Below are 22,392 nucleotides of genomic sequence, written 5' to 3' on the forward strand. Positions count from 1 at the left end.
ATTAGAAAACCTGTAACTGTTGTACTGTATTTTGAAGATTTGCATTTTATTTTTATTTAATTTTAAGCAGCCCTAGACAAAATTATGTCGTAAATAAAGTACGGGAGGACTAGTTAATACATTTTCTTATTTTTAGCACGGAATTGACGTTTTGTGGAGATTATGCTTTTATTCTGAAGGAATCGACCAGGAAGTATTACGAACATTCGCGTGCAGATGAGTACATCTGGGACCAACCCCGGAAGAGGTCTACAGTGCAAAACAAGCAGGGTTTTATGAGCCAAAACCTATTCTGTAGTTGCAGTTTAAGTGAGTCTTCTGAATGTCGAAGCTCTCTAATATCTAGCTCCATGTCAGCGAGCTGTCTAACGCTAGATATCTCTCGGCCAGGTAAAGGAATATTCTGCTAAACGCTCCAGCTAAAGGTTAGCTAGCACTCTTAGCCGTTAACTTGTTGCTCTATCAAAACAAGCAAGTTATTTCGCTACTGACGCTCCTAATTGTTGCACTTCACAAACCGTCATCAAAACACAAGCTAGCCAAGAGTGAACGAGTTCGCAGTTAAGTAGCTAGCCTGTGAAAAATAATTGTTCATTATTATCTTGAATATATGTCAGAAATAACTTATAAGGTCAGCTAACAAAAACTGAAATGACGCATTGTGTCAAATCTCATTAACGCAGACACGGGTGAGATCAGCGTTTACTCTTTACAGGGGTATGATGCAAAATTGTCCTAAAAGTAAGGAGACGGTGTACCACCAGCCTTACATTTGCACTACAACTTGCTCTTCTTCTGAATTTGTACATTATTCTGTGTTTCTTGTTTCTGTTGACATAGCAGTTGGCAACATTTCGAAGAAGTTAAGGACTTCATTGTAGCACAGACGAAGCCTGGCTAAGAGGCATATAATAGAAAACAGCTAATATACCATCATATCACAGCTGACCTTCAAACCCTTTTGATTGATTCCTGTATCACAGTAGCCTCTTGTATGATGCGGGGGGGGGGGGGGGGGAGGTGACCTGTTGCTTTACTTCACGTTAGCTCTGAACTGTCTTTGGAAGTCAAGCTTGTGGTCAGTTTCTGGCCTTTTTTGCATTTTAAGGTGTTCCGTGATCCACATGTCGTGTGTGTCTAAAAGGTTAAAACTCAAAGCAGTTTATTTAATAGTTTGCTGTGCTGTGATTTGGCTGTCATTAAAATCTTATAATCATCTTATAAAAGTAATTTTTTGTTATATTTGCTAAAACTGTCTATGCCTAAAACCTGTGCCCAGACAGCAGTACATAAGACATGTAATCTGTGGGAAAAAACACTGCTCCATTGGGGAAGTGATATGACACTTGTGCTGGTTCATTTTTTCAGGCTAAATCTGCTCTTTTCTCGATCTTACCAACTGTAGCTTTAATGTGGTGACTACATTCTGTACATAACTTATTCCTTTCTGTAAAAGTATCTTTCCATTTTAAAGGTCTGGCCATTATATTGCTGAAACAAGAATCTAAAAATGTATGAGACAAACCAAACTAATAGTAGCTGCTGTTTTTTTGACAGGTTTCTGCCTGCTAACTGTAACCAGTGGTGGATTAATGACAGCATCAGCCCCCTCCCTCAACATCCCCTGACCATCTCCCATGCCACAGAACATTTACATCCAGCGTCTGTCTTGACAGTACACTGCAGATTCAGCGAAATATGGCAGATGCTCATCAAAGACATGGTTGCACAGCTCAAAAGAAAGCACACCCCTCCACCAAACCCAAGACAGGCAAACGTTTGTCTCAGAAGCTTACACACAGATCCAGGGGGAGAGCTCGAGTGGACATTGGATTGGCCTTTGAAAGGTGGCGTGCACTAAAAGAGGAAAATGGATTGAGATCCGATGCAGAAGTGGCCCTGTGTCTTCTGGATGTGTGAGTAAACCTCCAGCAGCTTCATGATTGCAAAGCAGCTTCATAAATGTTTGCAGCCTGCCAGTTTAATTTACTACTGTATTTCAGAATGAGCGGAGTGCTTGGCCTCTGGCATTGCTTCATGCAGCTTTCTTCAGAACCTCTCACCCAAATTACATCACCCTCTATGCTGCACTTCCTTGGGTCTTCAGCAAATAATACACCTGCCAAGTGTATACTAGTTGAATGATTGTCGAGAAAATCGAAGGAAAGACAGATTCTTTCCATTTTAGACACAAAGACTCAGCGGCTTATAGTTTGATCATTAATATAACCTGCATACTTAGAGCTGCTTCTGTCATGTCTTGTTGCTAATTTTGTTAATCGCTGGACCAGTCAAGCAAATGATTTTGGTGTGTGGATACTGTGACTCTCTGAAAGTGTTTTGTTGTTCCAGTGAAGGTCTTTGCTGGCAGGGGAAAAAGTGGCCGGCTTCATAAATTTCAAGTTGTGGAAGATTGCGCCCGTCTGCACGTTCCCCTGGTCAATGAAGAACAAGTTATCAGGCGATAAATTGTAAATGACAACAAATAGAAATTGTATTGCATTCTTCTGCTGCCAAAAGGCTATGTATGCAGCTCTCTGTCTCAGTATATCCCTGAATACTTTGGATTCCTCCATAAGCCATAAGTAATGAATATGCATTTTGCCATAGATAGCTTGATGCATAAAGTGTCAACTCTCCTCCGTGGCCGCTGCAATAAATTCCACTTTGTGCAAGCCACAAAACTGATAAGTGTTGAGGGGAATCTGTAGGACTCACATTTGCGCCTCTGATGTGAGTTATAAACCTTGTACCTGCATTTTTCCCCAAATGTCTTGAAAGGAGCTTAATAACTTGCTTGACAGTTGTTTTAGAGATGAAACATTATAGCAAGAGGCGAGGCGTGCTCAATGAGCAGAAGTGTGGAAAGAATTCAAAGTGTACTCCATTATGATAACGGAGCACATTTGTTCCGATTGTTGAACCATTGGAAGTTTCTCATTCTTTTTGTTTGCCGCTGCTGTTGCTGTTTATTTCTCCTCTTGGCACTCAGCCGCTTGTGCAACTTAATGATGCAATCTATTCTGTGATGCTTTTGCGAGTGTTTATCAAGATTGAAATGCTCATACTGTACACTTCACTCTCTGGCACTTTGATAATGAATCTGTGTTCTCTTGCATGTTATGCTGCAGCGGCTGCTTGCGTTATCACACTACATGTTGCCATTTCTCTTTAAAGCTGTTTGCAGAAAATATGCTTAGTATTTATATGATTTTTCAGGATGTATCTATTATGTATTGTATCTTCGTGCTCAGTGTTTTTGGCCAGCTACAGCTACTGCAGTAAAAGTCCCCATTTATTTTGTAGCAGCCATTGCACACCCAGTGTGATACTAGTGGACTTATATGTGTTGCACCTTGTGTTTTGGGCCTGAATATGATTATGATCAGAATGTAATCTACAACACTAGCAATGTGGAATTTAAGGGGATTTTACTTCTATACATTAAGTGCTGTTACACCCCAATCATCCCCTATTCTTCCATAGAAGAATAGACAGAGCTCTGTGGGGCTTGTTTTAGAGATGGCCCCAGAGAAATGAGAGGATGGGCTGCTTTGGGTGTTAATCTTAACATATGAATCTTTTATGTTGCCAGATATGACAGATTTAAGTGTTTTCATGCAAAGCAATGCATTGTTCCTGCTTTGTTGAATGTGACATATGTCTAAGAATTACAGTCCGCGTACTAAGGTAAAAACAGGCGAGACTTCCTTCAACATTGTCAACCATAAACCAAGTGGATTTTGTCTGCCTCTCTGTAATTGTGTGTTTGTTTGTGTATATATAAAGAATGAAGAGACCGCCCTCCAGCTCATTTTCCTCTGGAACCAATGATAAAAAGATTAAATTCTCCCAATCTGAAGTAAGAGACGGTATCGTGCGATTATTAAATGTATGCTTTTTTTAGTGCATGATTACATGTGCAAATACACATACTGTATCGTAACTATCATCTGGAGTAAATTAATATGGTTTTCATTTGTGTGTGTGTGTGTGCGTGTGCGTGTGCGTGTGCGTGTGCGTGTGCGTGTGCGTGTGTGTGTGTGTGTGTGTCTCCACGTCCACAGGTGCAGACTCTGATTGAGCGGGAAGTTAGCAAGGCAGTGAAAAAGAGTGAAACCAAGCTGAAGGGTTTAATAGAAACCATTCAACATCTGGATCATGGAGTGGACTATGACAGCTCCATCCAAAAATTGGAGGTGGGTGGAAGTCGTGGTACACATCTTTAACTGACTGACTGCGTGTGTGCTGTTGTTCTGTACCAAAATGAAAAACGTGCTCGCTGCCTTGTTCTCAGTTCTTCTTAAAGTCTGCTTGGACTTGCGCTTTGACTACACACATGTGGAGTGGAGAAGAGAATGGTGAAGTGAAGTGTGTTCAGGCCTGATTACAAACAGGGCTGGTAGTGAACTGCACGCTGACATGCTGACGGATTCTGTGTTTTTTGTGGTTTTAGCTGAGCTGATGTTGTGTTGCCCTCATTGTTCTCCGTGAAGTTTGCTGGAAGTGATGTAATGTGGCTGTGGTGCGTTTTGTGTGGAGTGAGCACTGCTCTGGACTCCGGTAAAAAAATATCCTTTTAAATGCTTCATAGCTTGTCAGCAGCTGATCATGTGATAAATTGAGAGGCAAATTGGCCTTGTGTGCTCTGATTAATACGACATGCAGTTAACACACCAGTTATGAGTTTGGAATCACGGTTGTGGAAATGGAGGGTGACCAGACACACAACAAATTTTGTTTAATACTTAATTTTTTCTCTCTCTCTCTCTGCTATAAAAAGTGATTTTCTCTTAGACATTCACACTGTCTTTGTTCTTTCCTTTAGTTCCCTTCCTTTCTTAACTTATTTATCCCTTAATTTCGTCGAGCTGTTTTAAGATCAGTCTCTTGCCTTTTTATTTTTTTTCCCTGCCTTGCACCCTCTCTGAATTGGACAGCTGCTGGTAAATCTTTTAAGCATCCATTCCTCTGCTGTCAAGCATCATTTATTGTTCATTGTTCTTCCTCAGTTTCTGCCCATCAGATTAAATCCACTTGAATTGTACTCGGATGCTTACTGTCTCAACATTCACCCTCAAACCAAAAGAATCAAACGTGACTGTATTGTGATAGCATGTCTTAAAGAAAAAAACCTTAAACCTTATAAATCTTTACAGAATCTTCCTCTCTTCCTCAGGCTCGAATCAACACGCTGACCCATAGAGCAGATGCAGCACTTGCCTACATGACAAAGAAAGAGGTTTGAACACACATACTGTACATGCAAATGCACATGAATTGCATATGGGCTGACATCCAGCTTCATATCAGATTTATAAACACAAAAGTTTTGCCTTTCAGGGCCCACTAGCATCTCCTGCGAATACGGACATCATCAGGTATGTAATTGTGAATGTGAATTTGTGAATTTGCACCCTGGATTTATTTGCATTGAATCCGTTTTTGAGATAATTTGATTTGTTGTCCGACTCTGCAGGCCAGACTGTAAAGCCATGGAAACCGTGTCACAGAGTAAGAGCACAGGGAGCATGTGTGCACTAATGTGTATTTGCATCTGTGGGTCGATTAAGTATTTATTGTACGCCATTTTACTTTCTGTAGACAAAAAGAGCACGGAGTGCATGGACAAGAGTGGAGAGCTCTTTCAAATGATGGTAAATATGCAGTCAGTCATTCTGCGTTTGCATGATTTGAAGTAATATCCAATTGTCAGCTTCTATGAAAGGCCTTGAAATAATGGGTTGAATATGAATACAAATAAAAAATTCCCCTTGTTCAGAAAAAACAGTTTTCACTTAAGAAGTCCTTGAGGTTTAAGTTGATTGGTCCTTTCTGTCCAGGAATCCACTAAAAAGGCACTAAAGAAGTTGAGTGCAGATAATAAAGGTAAGATGGTTTTTATGTACAGGCAGATATTTGAATAGCTCTTGTTAAATGTCGATCTAATGCAGCTTCTTGCGACATTACTTCACCGTGCAGTGAAAGAAACTGACATGATAAGCTGTTATAATTAAATAATATAAGTCAATACATAATATCCTTTTTCTCTTCTGTTCCCTGTCCCTTCCTCTCTTACTTGTCATCGTACGTAATCTGTGCTAAGCTTTGACAGCTGCCATAGTCGATTTAAGTGAGGAGCTGCCTCTTCCTCACTCTCCTGAGTGGAAGGTAGGAAGCTTCCTTATTTGATATATCATTTTCAGAACATACCGTGCATATGTTGTGTTTAACTCATGACAAGACACTCAAACAAGTGAAAAAAAATCACTTATTTTCCATGAAATCCTACATCACCCACCTTTCTGAGTTTATTCTCATTGTTTCTGTTTATTTTGTGTGTTGCCTTCAGGGACTTGTCAGGGTCATAAAGAAAGAGCGGGAAGAACTGCAGGAGAAAGAAAACAACGCCAAGGAGTCCGTGCAGTTTGAGGAGCCAAACGCTGAGAGGGTGAAAGCAGAATCACTCTCTCCTGGCTACAGAAACAGTCCTGAGCGCACACACTCAGAGGAAGCAATACACACACTGAAAAAAGAAAAACATACAGAGGAGTCCATGCAGTTGGAGGAGCCGAACACTGAGAGGGTGAAAGCAGAATGTCTCTCTCCTGGCCACAGAAACAGTCCCGAGCACACACACTCAGAGGAAGCAATACACGCACTGAAAAAAGAAGAACATACTGAGGAGTCCATGCAGTTGGAGGAGCCAAAGACCAAGAAGGTGACAGCAGTGCGTCTCTCTCCTGGCCATAACGGTACCAAGCACGAAGACTCAGATGAGGTAACACACTCACGCTAACCCACAATAGTAATCACATGACTATTTTCTACTCACAATCACCTCCACTGCCTCCCTCTTCTCTAATCCCAAGGACAAGCTCTTATATCCTCCTCTTCCGCCCACCGCCTTCCCCTCCGTCCTCAACTCGGAAGCGGCCTCCTACAACATCCCTCAGAGACTGAAAGTGCATCTGGCTCTCATCAGGAAACCCGCCAGCCTCTCTGTGCTCTGGAATGTAGCTGAGAAAGACCCTGCAGCGCCCCCTATGGACAGTTACAGGTGAGAAGCGGTGTGTTGAGCAGGCAGGTTTCAGCTGCGCCGCACACTTTTACCATTTAAGGGGCTGCTTCCCTCAAAGTCGTTTCAAAACTGCCTACTCTCTTTTTGTCCCATTAACTGGATTTAAAAGTTCAGTATGCAGCAAATGCACCATCAGCGTTGATCCTCTCAAACTACAAACCCGGAAGTATTCAGTTTAGTATTGCATACAGCAAAGAAAAGTCCGGCCATTTGGCACTGTTTCACAATTTTTGCGTGAAAAATGACTGAAATGGTTGGTTGGTCATTTTTCTTCCACCGACTTATTGATTAACTGACTAATGTTTAAACTCTAGTAGAGTTCCATGATTTTAGATGCTGGTATTATCCAAAGTCCAAATGCTGTCGCCAGCTGAGACATGGAGACAGCATGTGGCACGTCTGAATTTGAGCTATGCGTTGACATCATCGCCACTCTCAACATGCTTGATCTCAGGAGCGATGTCTTTTCACACAGTTATTCCATTAAACTGCTCTTGTCAACACACGGCCACCAGATGGAAGCAGAGCTCAGTCAGTGGTCTTCTCTGCAGCTCTCCTGTTTAACACGTTCCCTTTCTCCCTCTCTCTCCCTGCTGCAGTGTCTACATGACCATGGAAAAGGTCAGGGGCAGCGGCGTCTTCCCAAATTGGTATACCCTCGGTGATGTGAAGGCCATCCCTCTTCCCATATGTGTGACGGTCAGCAAGTACAAGCCTGGCCACAAGGTGTGTGTCGCTGTGGTGGGCAAAGACAAGTTTGGCCGGTACGGACCCTACAGTAAAGTCGTAACCGCCGTCATACCTGACTAGTCTGGGTTCAAGGGATGACACGAGCAGCTACTGTCCAGTCGGATTTTCTCACTGGATTGCAAACCAGTATTTTCAAGTCTCTTAAGGTCAATAACCTGGTGAATGTCAGGAGGAAGCAGATTTTTTTTGGTTGTTTTTGGGAGCAATGTTAAAGAGACACACTTTCGTGAAATAAAAGGGAATGGAATGGCACCCAGATGTGCCCCTCGTGGTGCCCTCCAGCCATGATGACGGTTCCAGTTGAACAGTGACGTTGTGTACAGAGTTTTCAGGAAGAAGTTCAAGTCACATGTTATCTTTGTTTATGGGCCCTATTTTCTTACGTCTGTGTGTCTAAGTGCCTGATGGGCACAACAGTTTTTTTGAAATTGGTCCAGTATTGAGTGTGACAGCTCTGGAGCTGTAAAAGAAGGCTGCAATTTAATCCCTCTGGGTGTTTGCACACCTTCAATGTTCGACCACTAAAAGTGTTGTTTGTCATCATTTCACTTTAGGGGAGAGGAGTGACTTAACAAACATGTTATTAATGTAAACCTAATGTTGAAGTTTTTTTAAGTGTTAATAAAGTTCACAGTAGTAAACACATTGGGGATGCCTCACCTTTCAGGAAGAATTCGCTCTTTGAGTACTCAAATACAAGCGGTACGCTATCTGACCTGCGTGTGCTAAAGGGCGACTGTTGCTCAGTGCTCACACAATGACAGCAGAATCATGGTCAAACCTCCCGAATCTCAGCCTGAAGACATCAAACACAAATCCAAGAACACATGTAAAGGTGAGTGTATTCATTTTGACTTCGCTAGCAAATTCAGCAAGTTTAGATAAGGAAGTGACATTGACTTAAAGCAGTTCATGACATTATCAGTTTAATAATTTAAAGTAGCTTGAACTACTTTTGCTAAGTGGCTTTAGCTGACCAAACTAGACTTCTCCCAAGGGTCGCTTTGCTGTAGTTCAACATCTTCCGTTGTGAAGCAGCTTCCCCAACAGAGGCTCCTGTTGTGCTCCATATGTTTCCTTTTCCTGTTTGATAGTGATCTGCCTTCTCGCCAGCTGGCAGCAGTCAGGTCTCTCTCTGTCTCTCTGTCTCTGCCTGGAAGACTTACGTTCAGTATGTGTAAGCAAAGAAGACAGGACACAATCCCCACCAGTCACATCAGAGGCTTGGCAAACTCAGTCAAAACTGGGCAGACTCGTGAACCTGACTGCAGACCTGGCTGGACCTTAAAGGGGCAGTTCACACAAATCACACACAAAACAGTTAACCACTCACACATAATGGCATTTAGCAAAATATCTGCCAGTTTCACAAGGCGTGAGATTAAGAAGTTATTTCACATAGATTTTGTTTCACATTATTTCTGCATGCTATATCTATTTTTAATGTTGTGTGTGTTATTTATTTCTCTATCCTTTTAAAATCATTTCTTGGAAGTCAGGTTTGGTCCTCCACAGTTTTGGAGCGCATCCGTTGAACATCTGAGCTGACCGTGTGCTGAGTCACCTGTGCTATTGGCAGAAATTGATCTGAAATGGTCTGAGACCTGCCGTGACCCTGAACTGGATAAGCGGATGTAGTAAAAACAGAAAAGGAGTACAGGAAAGTCTCAAATGTAGTACAGGACTTTTGTTCAAGTGATATCCAGACTAGAAGATCCAGTGAAGAACATTCCACAGATGATGAGCCTCCCAGCTTGATTATTATTATTATTATTATTATTATTATTATTATTATTATGTAAGTCCTTAGTATTGGGTTAGTATTAGTATATTAAAATTCCACTCATCAGTCGGTCGCTGGTTGTTCTCATGGCAGGTTTTGATCTGATCCTCTGAAGCTAACCTGCTCTGGAGCATCTCGGCCCTGCAGCATAGGTTACCATGGTGTCATACCCCCGTAAAAAAAGTGAGGCAGCTCTGTGATAAGTCCTGAGTTAAGTCCAAAGATAGCTGGCTAACCCACTGATCACCCTCGGTGGTACAGGCTCCCTGACTTGAACTGACCCGCATAACTGTGGAGAAAACTCAGCAGTAAGACGATACACAATAACCAATGTAATCACCAAACAAAACCCAAACTTTAAAGCACTACTGGGATGACTAAGCACACCTTTATCTTGGTTTGAAAGACTCACTTTTTTGTTGTCCCTCTTTTGCAGATATGATGCAAAACTTTATAGTTGACTGAATTTACTTGTGTTGAATTGGAAGTTCAGTCAATGCTTAGCTTCTCCTGAACTTACCCAGAAGTGACATTTGTCTTGCCTGCATTACCTTTTGCAGTACTTGTGCAGTACAGATTATAATGCATGTATAGATGGCAAGATTTGTAGCCATTCAGGTTACAAAGAAGGTCTGCTTTCATGCTGTTGGTCAGGCATGGTTTGATATTATGCTGTGTATGAAGGAGTGGGAGTGCAGCTATAAAGTGAGTCATTAGACCCACACTGAATGCCTGCTCTCAGCATCAGCAATAGTCTGTGTGTGTGTGTGTGTGTCTCCCCTCGACCAGTAGGACCCAGTGGGGAAGCAGAGCAGAGTGATGGGCCTCCCAAGACCACTTAAAAACACACACCCAAATTGACACTGACACACACATACAGTACTTGCACACACAGTGGCCTAATTAGAGCTGACAGCAGAGGAGAGAGAGCTTATGAAAAGAGGGCGAGGAAAAGGGGGGAAGGAGACGGTGCAGAGCAGCCCGACAGAGAAAGCAGAGGTGGAGCGGAGAGAGTGATTAGGGAGCAAATGCGTTCCTTAAAGTTTAAAGTGAAGTGTTGGCAGAATGGTGACCTGCTTCTTCACTCCCTTCCCTCCTGTAAAATGGATGATGTGTGTGCAATATTACCTCATTCATGAAGTTTTTGTGAGCCTTTGCGGTTCCCATGTATAGGTTTGCTCTTTTAAACTCTTGAAGTTTATGGTATGGTTTTAATTTATACACCAACCATTGTTTATGAAAATGAATGACCTCCAATTTCTGCTGTATAATGATTCAAAGTCTCTGATTGCTTCACAGAAGGATCAGAGGCAGCATTTGTTGATGACAGACAGGTGCTCAGACGCAACATTTCGGGCCTGAGGAAAGTGTAAAGAGACTAAGGAGAGGATCAGTTGAATCAGATCCCTGAACTTGAAGGCTTCTTGGACTCCAAAACACTCGACAGTGGTTAGTGATACTCTGACATGATTTTGTGACTGTGGACAATTAGCATTGTGTGGATTGCTGCTAACAGTTGTGCTGCTGTACTGGCTCCATTCAAATTGACTGATGACTACAGGGCTACTGTTGGTCCAATTGCAGCCTTATTGTTCGGACTGGCAGTGACTGAATGGTGGTACTGGTGAAATGATTTCTTGCGCTTTGCAAAGTCCATTGTAGTGGACCTCACGTTGTACGTTCAACCACCAACCAAGACATTTTGTATGTTTATGGCTGAATTGTGTTAGGCAGAGAAAAAATGTTTTGTTGGAGCAGCTAATATGAGCATTAGGTTTTAAATAAGTTGTCACTTTCTTCACCACATGATGTGAACAGTCTGCATTTTAGATCACAAGGCACAAAAAATCTCTGTAGATGAGTCGATTATTTACACAGATCAATCGTAGGAGGTCAGGGTAGACTGAAAATGGTATGCCACACTCCTGTACATGGTGAATTGTTTACACTCTAGTGGCTGCAAATTGTTTTTGGAAATGACTTTCAAGTGATTCAGTGATCCATTTCTACATCATTTATAAAGGGCGAGGCACCCTGATATAAATAGTGCACACAATAAATGATACCTGACTTGAAATGGTTCTATGTGGAGTAGTTTCACATGACCTCTACAAATGATTAATCGATTTACAACGACCATTTTGAAACTTCTAAAACAGTTGGCTGTGCTGGTGATACTTTATTGGACTTATTTGATATCCACTGTAGTTTAATGTTGTAAAACCATCATGCATGAAAAAGTCCAAAGGGGGCGAAATATTTTTTATAGGCAGTTGTAAATTCATGATCCGATGATGACATGATATTTCCTTCTGCCTCCATTAAAATTCTGTTCAGTGGAATGAAAGCAAAAGTGCACATAAAGCAACAGTAGTGTTAAAATTATACTGCAGATGTGCCAAGATCCTCAACCTGAAGCCAGAAGGCATGATGTTTGTATCATCTGCCATTCAAGCCTTGTAAAATAATACGTTAATTCTGAATCCTGTGTCAGGTAAACGTAATTCACAGGGTGTTTTTCATTGAAATGTCATAAACCCAGTTAAGTAGTAAGTGTGTAGATAATTACATATGTTTTACAGGTTAAAGGAATGTTTCTATTTTTGTTAATGTGGCATTGCCATCATTAGCTACCACATAAAGTACTGAGGAAGACCCTACACCACACTCTGTTTAGGTAAGACTCATCTGAACCACAAAAAAACCTACCCCAAAACGCAGTTCACTGTGTCTGGCTAATTATTAACAAAGCAGAACTGCCAACTGTGTGGCTTTAATGTGCGATGAGTGTGCATGGCAGACAATGGGATAACCTGGAATAAGTTTTCACATAGAAAAACAGATACACAGGCTGAATGGACTTGGAGGCTGCACTACAAATAGCAGGAAGTCTGGTTTTCCTCTGACGAAAGTGGGGTTAGCGTCTTCACACTGTGCAGTGTTCCATTCTGATAAAGACAGACTTTGTATGACTCAATAGAAAAAAACGTACAAAATATTTCTATGAAGCGATGGGGAATTGCTGTGTTTTCTCTCTCTTTTTTTCTTCACCATCCGCTACACACACACACACACACTCAGCCGGGTCCGCCCATCAAATGCTCTCTTCCGGTGTATCATAAGTGTTTCTCCATATTGTTCACATGTTGATGCACCCGCAAGCATATAATAATGCAACACTGCCTTTCCTGCTGCAGCTTACCACCTGAAGGTAAAAGAAGACATTTGAATTCATCCGTGCCTGTTTGTGTTTGTGTTTGTTTTTGGTGTGTGTGTGTGTGTGTGTGTGTGTGTGTGTGTGTGTGTGTGTGTGTGTGTGTGTGTGAGTGTGTGTGTGTGTGTGTGTGTGTGTGTGTGTGTGTGTGTGTGTGTGTGTGTGTGTGTGTGTGTGTGTGTGTGTGTGTGAGTGAAAGTAGATGTTTAAACATATAACTGTAACAAAACTACTCCATCACATTAATGACCCAGCATGTCTTCAATATTTGAATAATGAAATTGATGTAAAATGCGAGATAGATGCAGGGTCAAAAAAGAAAGTTTGGCTGGTCTAAGGACAGGATATTTGTTGTGGGGCATGTTTGCATTTAAATACTTTCCAAACGACGGATATGCAGAGCTAACACTGAGGAAATAACACCATGGGGAGCCAATGCTCGACACTCAGGAGGGATAAATTAAAAGAAGAGGAATATTACAAACCTGTCCAAAAGACAGATGAGGTTTCCACCACAGTGGGAAGTGGAGAGAAGTCTCCTCCCCTTCAAGGAAGTCCACCTTTGCAGGAAGAAGGGGGAACCGTGAAGGACAAAACAGAGGAGGGGACTTCAAGGAGACAAGAAGAAGCTACTGCCTCTGTAAAACTGGGATGCAGTGACACTGCGGTTGTGCATTTCTGCATTGACACTAAAACAGTGTGACCATACTGTTAAATCTGTAAATCATAGCTGTTTTTCTCATTCATCAGTCCTTGCCTCTCTGAAGCACACAATGCTGCTGCAGCCATCACAGAGGAGAAGAGTGAGTTAACAATTTGAGGAGCAAACGCACGCACAACATGCCAAACTTAAGAAAAGTATGTCGATTAAAGGCCGTTCCTTCTGCCTCACGCCATCATGTGTTTGTTATCTTTTTAAAAGAAGCTGAGTGGGTGGACAACAACAAGGCGAAGCTCATTCAGAGCATCACTTCAGTGATCAGTATAGCGGATGAGATGTTCCAGTTGAGGATAATCCATAACGAGATGTACGCCAACATCAAGGCTGCCAGGACCAGCCAGGAGCAGATGAGGGAGCTCTACAGAGCCCTCACATCTGTGAAGGCCAAGTCTGCCTTCTACACAATCCTCCAGGAAATTCATCCAGACATATGTAAAAGTAAGTGAGGTCTTTTTGAGGAGTTGACCCCTGTTGAGGTCTTTGTCTAAAACATGCTGATAATACTTTTAATGGTCAGTGTAGTAATGAAGCAAATGTTTCAGATACTATTCACCCTTAAAACACTAACTTGGGCATTTCCACTCTATTTAATAGCATAGCTTGGTAATAAAACGTGTTTGCAATTTGTATGCATTAACATGATCCAGTGCACTACACAGTTCAAAATGTTGCTGTGGCACTCAAGAAACGGCTTTGACTATTTTTTTTTTTTTTTTTTACCTTTTTTTTATTACAACAGAAGATGTCATCAAAGAAGCCATCAAAAAGCACAAAGCCTATCTGAGAGACAAGTGTAGGTATGAGTTCGAAGGCACTGAAAAAGATCATGAGCATGTAAAATCACTGGACAAAATTTACATGGAGCTTCACATTATACAGGGAGAGAGTCAGCACGTCAATGAAGAACACGAGATCTGGGAGATTGGAGATAAGGCCAGGAGTCAAACAGCCGAGGGCTCTAAAATCAACTGCAATGACATCTTTAAAAGCACACTAGGAGATAACGGCTCATCTGGGCAAGACAGAGGAGAAGCTAGAGCTATCAGAACTGTCATGACAAAGGGGATTGCTGGCATCGGAAAAACGGTCTCTGTGAAGAAGTTCATCCTGGACTGGGCAGACGGAAAAACCAACCAGGACTTTGACTTCATCTTTGTGCTACCATTTAGGGAGCTGAATCTGATCGTAGATAAGTTTAGCCTTGAGACGCTTGTGAAAGACTTCCATCCAGAACTTAAAAACATAGCAGTTGCAAGAATATTTGCTAATCACAAAGTTTTGTTCATTTTTGACGGGCTTGATGAAAGCCAGCTTAAACTGGATTTCACAAAGACCGAAAGATTGACCGAGGCCACAAAGGAATCGTCAGTGGACATTCTGGTGACCAACCTCATCCGGGAACATCTTCTTCCCTCCGCTTTTGTCTGGATAACTTCGAGACCAGGAGCAGTCCAGCGCATCCCTCGCCAGTATGTGTACCAGTGGACTGAGGTTAGAGGATTCAATGATCCACAGAAAATACAGTACTTCAGGAAGAGGGTTGAGGACAAGACTGTTGCTGAAAGAGTTATTAACATCATCACGATGTCCCGAAGCTTATACATCATGTGCCACATACCTATCTTCTGTTGGATTGCAGCAAAAGTTCTTGTGTATTTGCTGCTACAAAGGGGCAACAGTCACGATGAATACATAAAGATACCCACAACTCTTACTGAGATGTACGCACACTTCCTTTGCATTCAAATGCAGGTAGCAACTGAAAAGTATCACAGCCAGAACGAGTCGAATACAGAGGAGATCTTCAGGTCAAATGAAGAATTCTTTTTGAAACTAGGCAGGATGGCATTTGAGCATTTGAAAGAGGGCAAAATCATATTTACTGGCAACGATCTGAAAAAGTACGGCATTGATATACGCAGAGCTGGAGTTCACTGTGGGTTGTGCACAGAGATATTGAGAGAGGAGAATGTGTTCAACACAAGGAAACTCTACTGCTTTGTGCATCTGACAGTTCAGGAGTACTTTGCTGCTCTCTTTGTGTACCACAGCTTTGCAAGTAAAAAAATAGACTCTCCAAGCCTCAAGGATTTCCTGCTCATAGGGTCTGAGGAAGAACTCAAGTCTATCTTGGATGCAGATCCAGTTGATTTACCTTTGAATGAGCTGATGGAAATATCAATAGCTAATTCAACTCTGAGAAAGACAGGAGAACTGGACATGCTCCTCAGGTTCCTTATTGGCCTGTCTCTAAAATCAACACAAGAACTGCTCCAAGGCCTGATTCAGCAGACAGAGGAACACTGTCCTGAGAGAAATAGATTTATTGGACTGCTCACCTGCAAGATGCCTGAACCTTGTTCACTGCCTGATCGAGCTGAAAGACAGTTCCCTACACGATACAGTGCAGCAGTACCTGAAACCAAATCACAACCCAGAAACACAGCTCTCCCCTGTTCAGTGCTCAGCTCTGGCTGACTCAATTCTAATGTCAAACGTGCCACTCGATGAATTCGACCTGAAAAAATACAGACCATCAGCAAATGATGTTTTCAGACTTGTCCCAGCAGTGAGGAACAGCAGAAGAGCAAGGTGAGTTGGTTACTTCCACTGTGGTGTAGTTGCATTGCATGCAGTCACTTCAATGTCGCTTTCTTTATTGTTAAAAAAAACCCCAAAAAGCAATATGTACCATGCAAGTGAAAGGTATGATAACTCAAGGTCCTTTAATAGAGCACACAGAAGTACAAAGCACAATTTATTATTGTTATTATTATCATCATCATTTCTGCAGGATCTCAGGGGTGGATCTCAATGTTTGGCTTTGTGAAACGATCTCATCAGCCCTTCGAATGCCAAACTCTGTGCTAACTGAACTGCATCTGACAAATAGTTCCTTTGATGACAAAGGTACAAAGATCTTGATCGATGGACTGATAAACTGTCAGTGTAAACTAGAAGCTCTGAGGTTGGTGAAACTGTTTATCTATATATATTTTTTAATCTCACTGTGTTGCTGTTCATATTTTCTGATTTTCTGTAATGCGTCCTAGTTATGCATTTGTGGAAAAATAATAAAACATACATATAAATAACAAATAAAAATACATAAAAAGATAATTATTTTAGCATATTTCATGTTCTGTAGTTAGTGCTGTCAATCGATTAAAATATTTAATCGCGATTAATCTCATGAATGTCATAGTTAACTCGCGCATTTTTATCTATTCTAAATGTCCCTTGAATTATCATTTACTGTTATCAACATGGAAAAGTGGACAGACTTGCTTTGTGCAAATGTTTTTTTAATTGAAAACAACAACGTGTAGTGTTATATTTCACACTAACATTCTCACTTTGAGCAGTCATTCACATTTGAAGCAGAAATCTCACAAAATTTAACACTGTCAATAAACAGATGACAAAAAATAAATACTTATATTTATAAAAAACTCCAACAACCCTTTCTAAGAGATCAAAACAGGGTGATACAAGATAAAGTTACAAAGTGCACATCATTGTAAACTAGGACTCAGTTAAACCATGGCTTAAACTTTCCTTTCTTAGGTTTCCTTTCAACATAATAGCATCCATATGCCTCTGTTGAAAGCCATCCATTGTCGCCTGGTTTTGACAGGGAGGCTGCGGAGAATTCACATTCGCCGTGTGTTTGACCATCAAGTGTTATTTCAGACTGGATGTGCTACTGTGATAATTCAGTTCACACCAACAATACGCACAGATAACTTTGGTTTTGTCAGTCGACCTATCTGGCAACTTTTTGAAACTAAACTTTCCATTTAGAATCTTGTTCGCATCCATTTCGACATTTCGCTTGACATCCACACAAACCGGTAGCCTACTTACTTTTTTTTTTTTGACTGTTTGGCACACACCGGTGTGTGTGTGTGTGTGTGTGTGTGTGTGTGTGTGTGTGTGTGTGTGTGTGTGTGTGTGTGTGTGTGTGTGTGTGTGTGTAAAATGCTTTAATTGCTTTTGACAAGACATTTTCAGTGGAAGCATTGGAAAATTACATTAATTAAAATAAATTAAAAAACAGAAAATTAAATAAATAAGTAAAAAAAATATATAGTATTGGGGAGGGGGGGTAGGTAAGTATTAATTGATAGTCATGTAATTTGAATAGAATTGTAGAGCTGGTAAGCATTTTTGGTTAGATTCAACAAGCTTTAGAGACTCAAAATACATTTTTAGTTCAATTAGAAAAAGAGGAAATGAGGGTGTTGCTTTGGACATTCTTACTTTATATATATGAAATTTACCCAGTAGTATGAAAAGATTGATTATATTATTGTTTTGAGAAAAAGACCCAAATATAATAGTTTTTTTCATCAAAGTGATATCAAATTGTGGTTTTGATAGAAAGAAAGTTTTTCAAGTCATTCCAGAAAGTGATACAAAATGGACATTTATAAAATAAGTGGATGATACTTTCTCGATCTTTCTTAAAAAAGGTAGGTAGCCCACTTTTTTACAGCTAGCGAACAGGCAAGACCAAACACGTGCATGGGGCGTGCCTATTGTTTTGTTTCGGGTTTACAATCGGACCCTGTAGTTTTTCTAACATTACTAGCATTGGCCACAGTTTGTAAATAACTACAGGTTCACTAGGTCACAAAGAGCGTTAATCTCGTGATAAAAAAAATGACGCCGTTAAAATTGATTTTCGTTAATGCGTTAATAACGCGATTTTTGACAGCACTATCTGTCGTCTTTCAAATGGGCTTAGCCTTTCATCCTAAACCAAAAAATGCATAACGTGCACTCAGCCAACCACCTCAGGATGAGTCCCACAATATACTGTATGGTCTGTTCACCATTTTTGTCCAGATTGAAATATCTAAACTGTTGTTCACACTTTTACATGATGATTTTCACCTGTTTTTGTCTCTGGGTTTGTAGTCTCTCAGGTAAGGGCTTCTCACATGAACAATGTAAAAAGTTGGCATCAGCTATCAAAGCAGTCACTTCAAATTTAAGAGAGCTGGAGCTGAGCGGCAGCATACTGGGACGTTCGCTATGCTCTGTACTTTCCAACGGACTCGGCAGCCTGGAGAAGCTCAGGTAAAGCTCAGACGTGTTATCCCCCAAGTCAGTCCAGTTGTTTGGAATAAATACGTCTTGATAGATATACCATTGGTGTTAAAGCTCTTTTACTGTAAGCAACATTTACTGTATTAACACGGAATCAAATTACTCTGCAATGTAAGATTGCTAAACACTCCACTCTGTACTTTTATGCTGGCTCTAGCTGCCGTGAGCTTCTTTTTTGTCAGTTTGGTAGAACTGAACAGTATTACTGATTTACATATCTCTAATCTGATGCATTTTTATCATCTCTTTCCCAAAAGACTGAACCGAAATCCTTGCATTGCTGAAATCTGCAAGGAGTTGGTGGCCGCACTCACATCCAACCCATGTTCTTTGCGAGAGCTGGAACTGAGTTACACCAGTTTCAAAGACTCAGAAATGGAGATCCTCTGTACTGGCCTGATGAGCACAAGCTGTCATCTGGCTGTGCTGAGGTAAAGGACTGCATCACATTGCACTGCATTGATTTAAATCTCTAACAGGTCTCAGTTACAGCTGCAATATCATTCAAAATGGAAGAAAGAGGGAACCAAAATACGTGTTCGGAAGTGCACTAACAGGCGAAATAATGTCTAACAAGGGCAATTTCATCAGCTCAGTCAATTCTTACTATAACAAACATCAACTCATAGCAATTAATCAGAAAAAATAATTAAATTCCTGCATTTGTCACTCAGCCTCAGTCACAACAGACTCACTGAAAAAGGCTGTAAGACGCTGGCCTCTGCACTCAGCTCCAGACCTTCCTGCCTGAAAGAGCTGGACCTGAGCTACAATGATCTGCAGGACTCAGGAGTGATGGCGCTCTGCAGTGCCCTGCAGAGCCCACACTGTGCGTTGGAAACACTCAGGTCAGTGTAATAAATAGCTTTGTCGGCTCAAGTTCAAGTTCTTTACTGTCATATGCACAACAGTTACAGTGACGCAGTGTCTGGCCCTTTGCTTAGTTCTCTTTCCTCCAACAGTGCTCATGATGCAGGTAAACACATGAAATAGGAAATAAATTGAAATAGATAAGAAGTCCTGTTACATTAGCAGGATGAGTCTCCTCTAGGGATTTTCTGGTAGCAATGAAAAGATGTATTGATGCAAACTTTATCCTGTAAGGGTAAGAGTGCTTTGCCTCTGCTTCACAAAGGGAGAGTCCGATAAATAACTAATCAAATGGGGCTTGTGTCAAGCCAACAAGTGAAATTTGCTGCTGATAAGAGAATGCAGCACATGTCTAAAATGTCAGTTGTTTGATTTCTATAGGCTGTCATTCTGTAAAGTGACAGCAGATGGATGCGCTGCCTTGGCCTCAGCTTTGAGGTCTGACCACTGCAGCATCAGGGAGCTGGACCTGAGCTTTAATCACCTGGCCGATCACGGAGTCAAAATGCTGACTGACATTCAGACGGATTCTCACTGCAGTCTGGAGAAACTCAAGTAGGCTGTCTAACAAACACACTTCTATCATTGGTCCAAGATTAATTAGCAAGATTCACTCTATTTGTGCATATGTGACAGTATTTTTTTTAATGTTTTATCTGCAATCCCTCTATTTCCCATCAGCGTGGACCAAAATGAAGAATGCTGGTTTGACCTGAAGCTGCTGAGACAGTGTAAGAATATTGCATGCATGCATGTTGGAGTACGCAGTGTGTCTGCTCTTAAAATAGTCCACCTTCCACCATAAAAGTCCTCAGTTAGACTCAACCTTGCTGAACTAAAACACTGAGCTCCCCTCGATCTCTCAAGTTTCTGATTCTTTTCTCAAGTCATTTTCTGCCCTAAAGATGTTCTTTAACATAATGGACCACTGTGTAGGAGTTTCCTCAGGGGGGGTTCTTCACACTGAAAGTTGTGCCTGGTCTGCTGCTGGGGGTGCTGTCCTCGGGCCCCTTCGGCCTGGCTGGTGGGGGGGCTCCCTACCTTGGTGTGGGGATTCGCCGGTCTGTCAGGGTCGGGGGGCCCAGGTGCCGGCGCCCCCTTTGCTCATAGTCCGTGATGAGGGTGTGTGTTAATACATATAGAAGGTGGGAGGGTTGGGTTTTTAGTGTTATTTGGTAACAGTGAAGTTGCAGATTGCAGCCACTTGAATATCCCTCATGTGTAGGAGAACTGGTTGCAAAAAGCATGAAAGGTGCTCTGTGGAGCCAGTGTTTGGTTTGTCTGTTCTGGGCTGCTGTAGAAACATGGTGGTGATACCACTTTGCTTTCAGCATCTATATCAGGACTATCAAGCTCAGGCCATCGTCACGTACCACCGGGGAAAAGGTGGGCTGTTTTTATGAGACAAAGTTTGTTAATAGTCAGTTTAACTCATGATCAAGTCTGTTTCAGCACAAGTTATTATCCGCTAATGCAGGATGTGACACCTGAAATCTGTCAGCCAATTAGGAATGAGCACCTTCAGCGGCCATGGGACAATGCTCTTTATTAAAAGTGACACGCAGTTCTTTCCTTTTCGCGTGACTCAGCGTCCACTGAAGTGACTGACTGTGCAGAGCTAATCAGATGCTGAGCAAGCTGTCCGAGCTTACACCGCCCTCACGCAGTACTCCACTAATTCATTGTTTCCTCTGTCTTGATTGCAGATGCCTGTGATCTGACACTGGACCCGCACACAGCAGGTGTGGAAATAGTTTTGACAGAAGACAACAAAAAGGTCATAAATGTTCGAGAGAAGCAGTCATATCCTGATAATCCAGAGAGATTTGACTGCCGTCAAGTACTGTGCAAAGAGGGTCTGACCGGTCGACATTACTGGGAGGTTGAGTGTGTTTTTTCTGATGTTGGAGTGGCATATAAAAGAATAGACAGGATGGGAAACAATTCAAGTGAATTTTCTTTCGGGAGAAATGAAAAATCTTGGTGCTGGTGTCACGAGGGGAAATTTTATCATAACAATTCCTGTCTAGACTTCATGTGCAATACAAGTATGAGTACGATAGGAGTGTATCTGGACTGGCCAGAGGGTATTTTGTCATTTTTTGAGGTCTTTCCTGACACACTGACCCACCTGTACACTGTCCGTACAACTTTTACTGAACCACTCCATCCTGGTTTCGATGTGTATGATGGATCAGTTAACATCTGTAAAATAAAGTGAACAACATCTTTGTGCAAATGCAATATGTACAGCCAAAAGAACCAATCAATGCTGGCTGTATGGGGAAAAAAAAGGATTGCGTAGTTAAAAGTATTCCGTTTCTACATGCCAGCTTGAGTGCATTATTCCAAAACATGCACAAACTCATAACTGGATTTTCATTTGTTTAAACACTCTGGTTCCCCTGCACTTTGAATGAATGATCTTGATGTTGAAGCAGATGCAGGGTTGTCTGCTTCCTCCTCACAGGTCACGGCTTTCTTATCTACTTAATTCTACATTTTTTTGGCAGACATACCAGAATAAGTTCATCTGTAAGGTTCCTACTTGAATGTGATTTTCTCATTTTGGCAGATCAGCTAAAAACCAAAAAAAGAAATCAGACTTCTTGTGCATGCAGCTGTGGTACAGTAATGCGCTAGTCTGCAGCTCTTGACACCCCTGCTAATAATATTTGCTGTAATTAAGACACCATTCTTCATGTGTGTGCCTATATGTTACCGCAGAATGACTTGCAGCAGAGTTAGAATTAAATCCACATCGGAAAGACATTAAAGTTATTATAAAGACAACAGTGGTAATAGATCAGAATTGTAAGAGCTATGGAGGATAAATAAAAAGAACAATTAAAAGGTCA

The 22,392-nt window shown here is 41.5% G+C and overlaps 1 protein-coding gene and 1 pseudogene across 1 annotated transcript; both read left to right on the top strand.

Moving 5' to 3' along the window:
• The first annotated feature begins 175 nt into the window (after positions 1-175).
• On the top strand, positions 176-8,477 carry atf7ip2 (activating transcription factor 7 interacting protein 2). Its single transcript, XM_070982125.1, has 13 exons — positions 176-390; positions 1,558-1,916; positions 3,790-3,862; positions 4,068-4,199; positions 5,180-5,242; positions 5,344-5,381; positions 5,480-5,514; positions 5,605-5,657; positions 5,844-5,889; positions 6,107-6,171; positions 6,353-6,781; positions 6,873-7,060; positions 7,681-8,477. The coding sequence occupies exons 2-13, from the start codon at positions 1,699-1,701 to the stop codon at positions 7,889-7,891; spliced, it is 1,551 nt and encodes a 516-aa protein (XP_070838226.1). The 5' UTR covers positions 176-390; positions 1,558-1,698; the 3' UTR covers positions 7,892-8,477.
• Positions 8,478-13,252: 4,775 nt separating this feature from the next.
• Positions 13,253-21,755, top strand: LOC139343909 (NACHT, LRR and PYD domains-containing protein 3-like; annotated as a pseudogene).
• Positions 21,756-22,392: the final 637 nt, after the last annotated feature.

Source organism: Chaetodon trifascialis, chromosome 15 (assembly GCF_039877785.1).
Source record: "Chaetodon trifascialis isolate fChaTrf1 chromosome 15, fChaTrf1.hap1, whole genome shotgun sequence".
NCBI classification, from domain to species: domain Eukaryota; kingdom Metazoa; phylum Chordata; class Actinopteri; order Chaetodontiformes; family Chaetodontidae; genus Chaetodon; species Chaetodon trifascialis.

Coding starts and splice junctions, on each gene's coding strand:
- atf7ip2 (XM_070982125.1), top strand. CDS start 1,699: ATGGCAGATGCTCATCAAAGACATGGTTGCACAGCTCAAAAGAAAGCA. Junction 6,172..6,352: donor CTCACTCTCCTGAGTGGAAG/GTAGGAAGCTTC, acceptor TGTTGCCTTCAG/GGACTTGTCAGGGTCATAAA. Junction 6,782..6,872: donor AGCACGAAGACTCAGATGAG/GTAACACACTCA, acceptor TCTAATCCCAAG/GACAAGCTCTTATATCCTCC.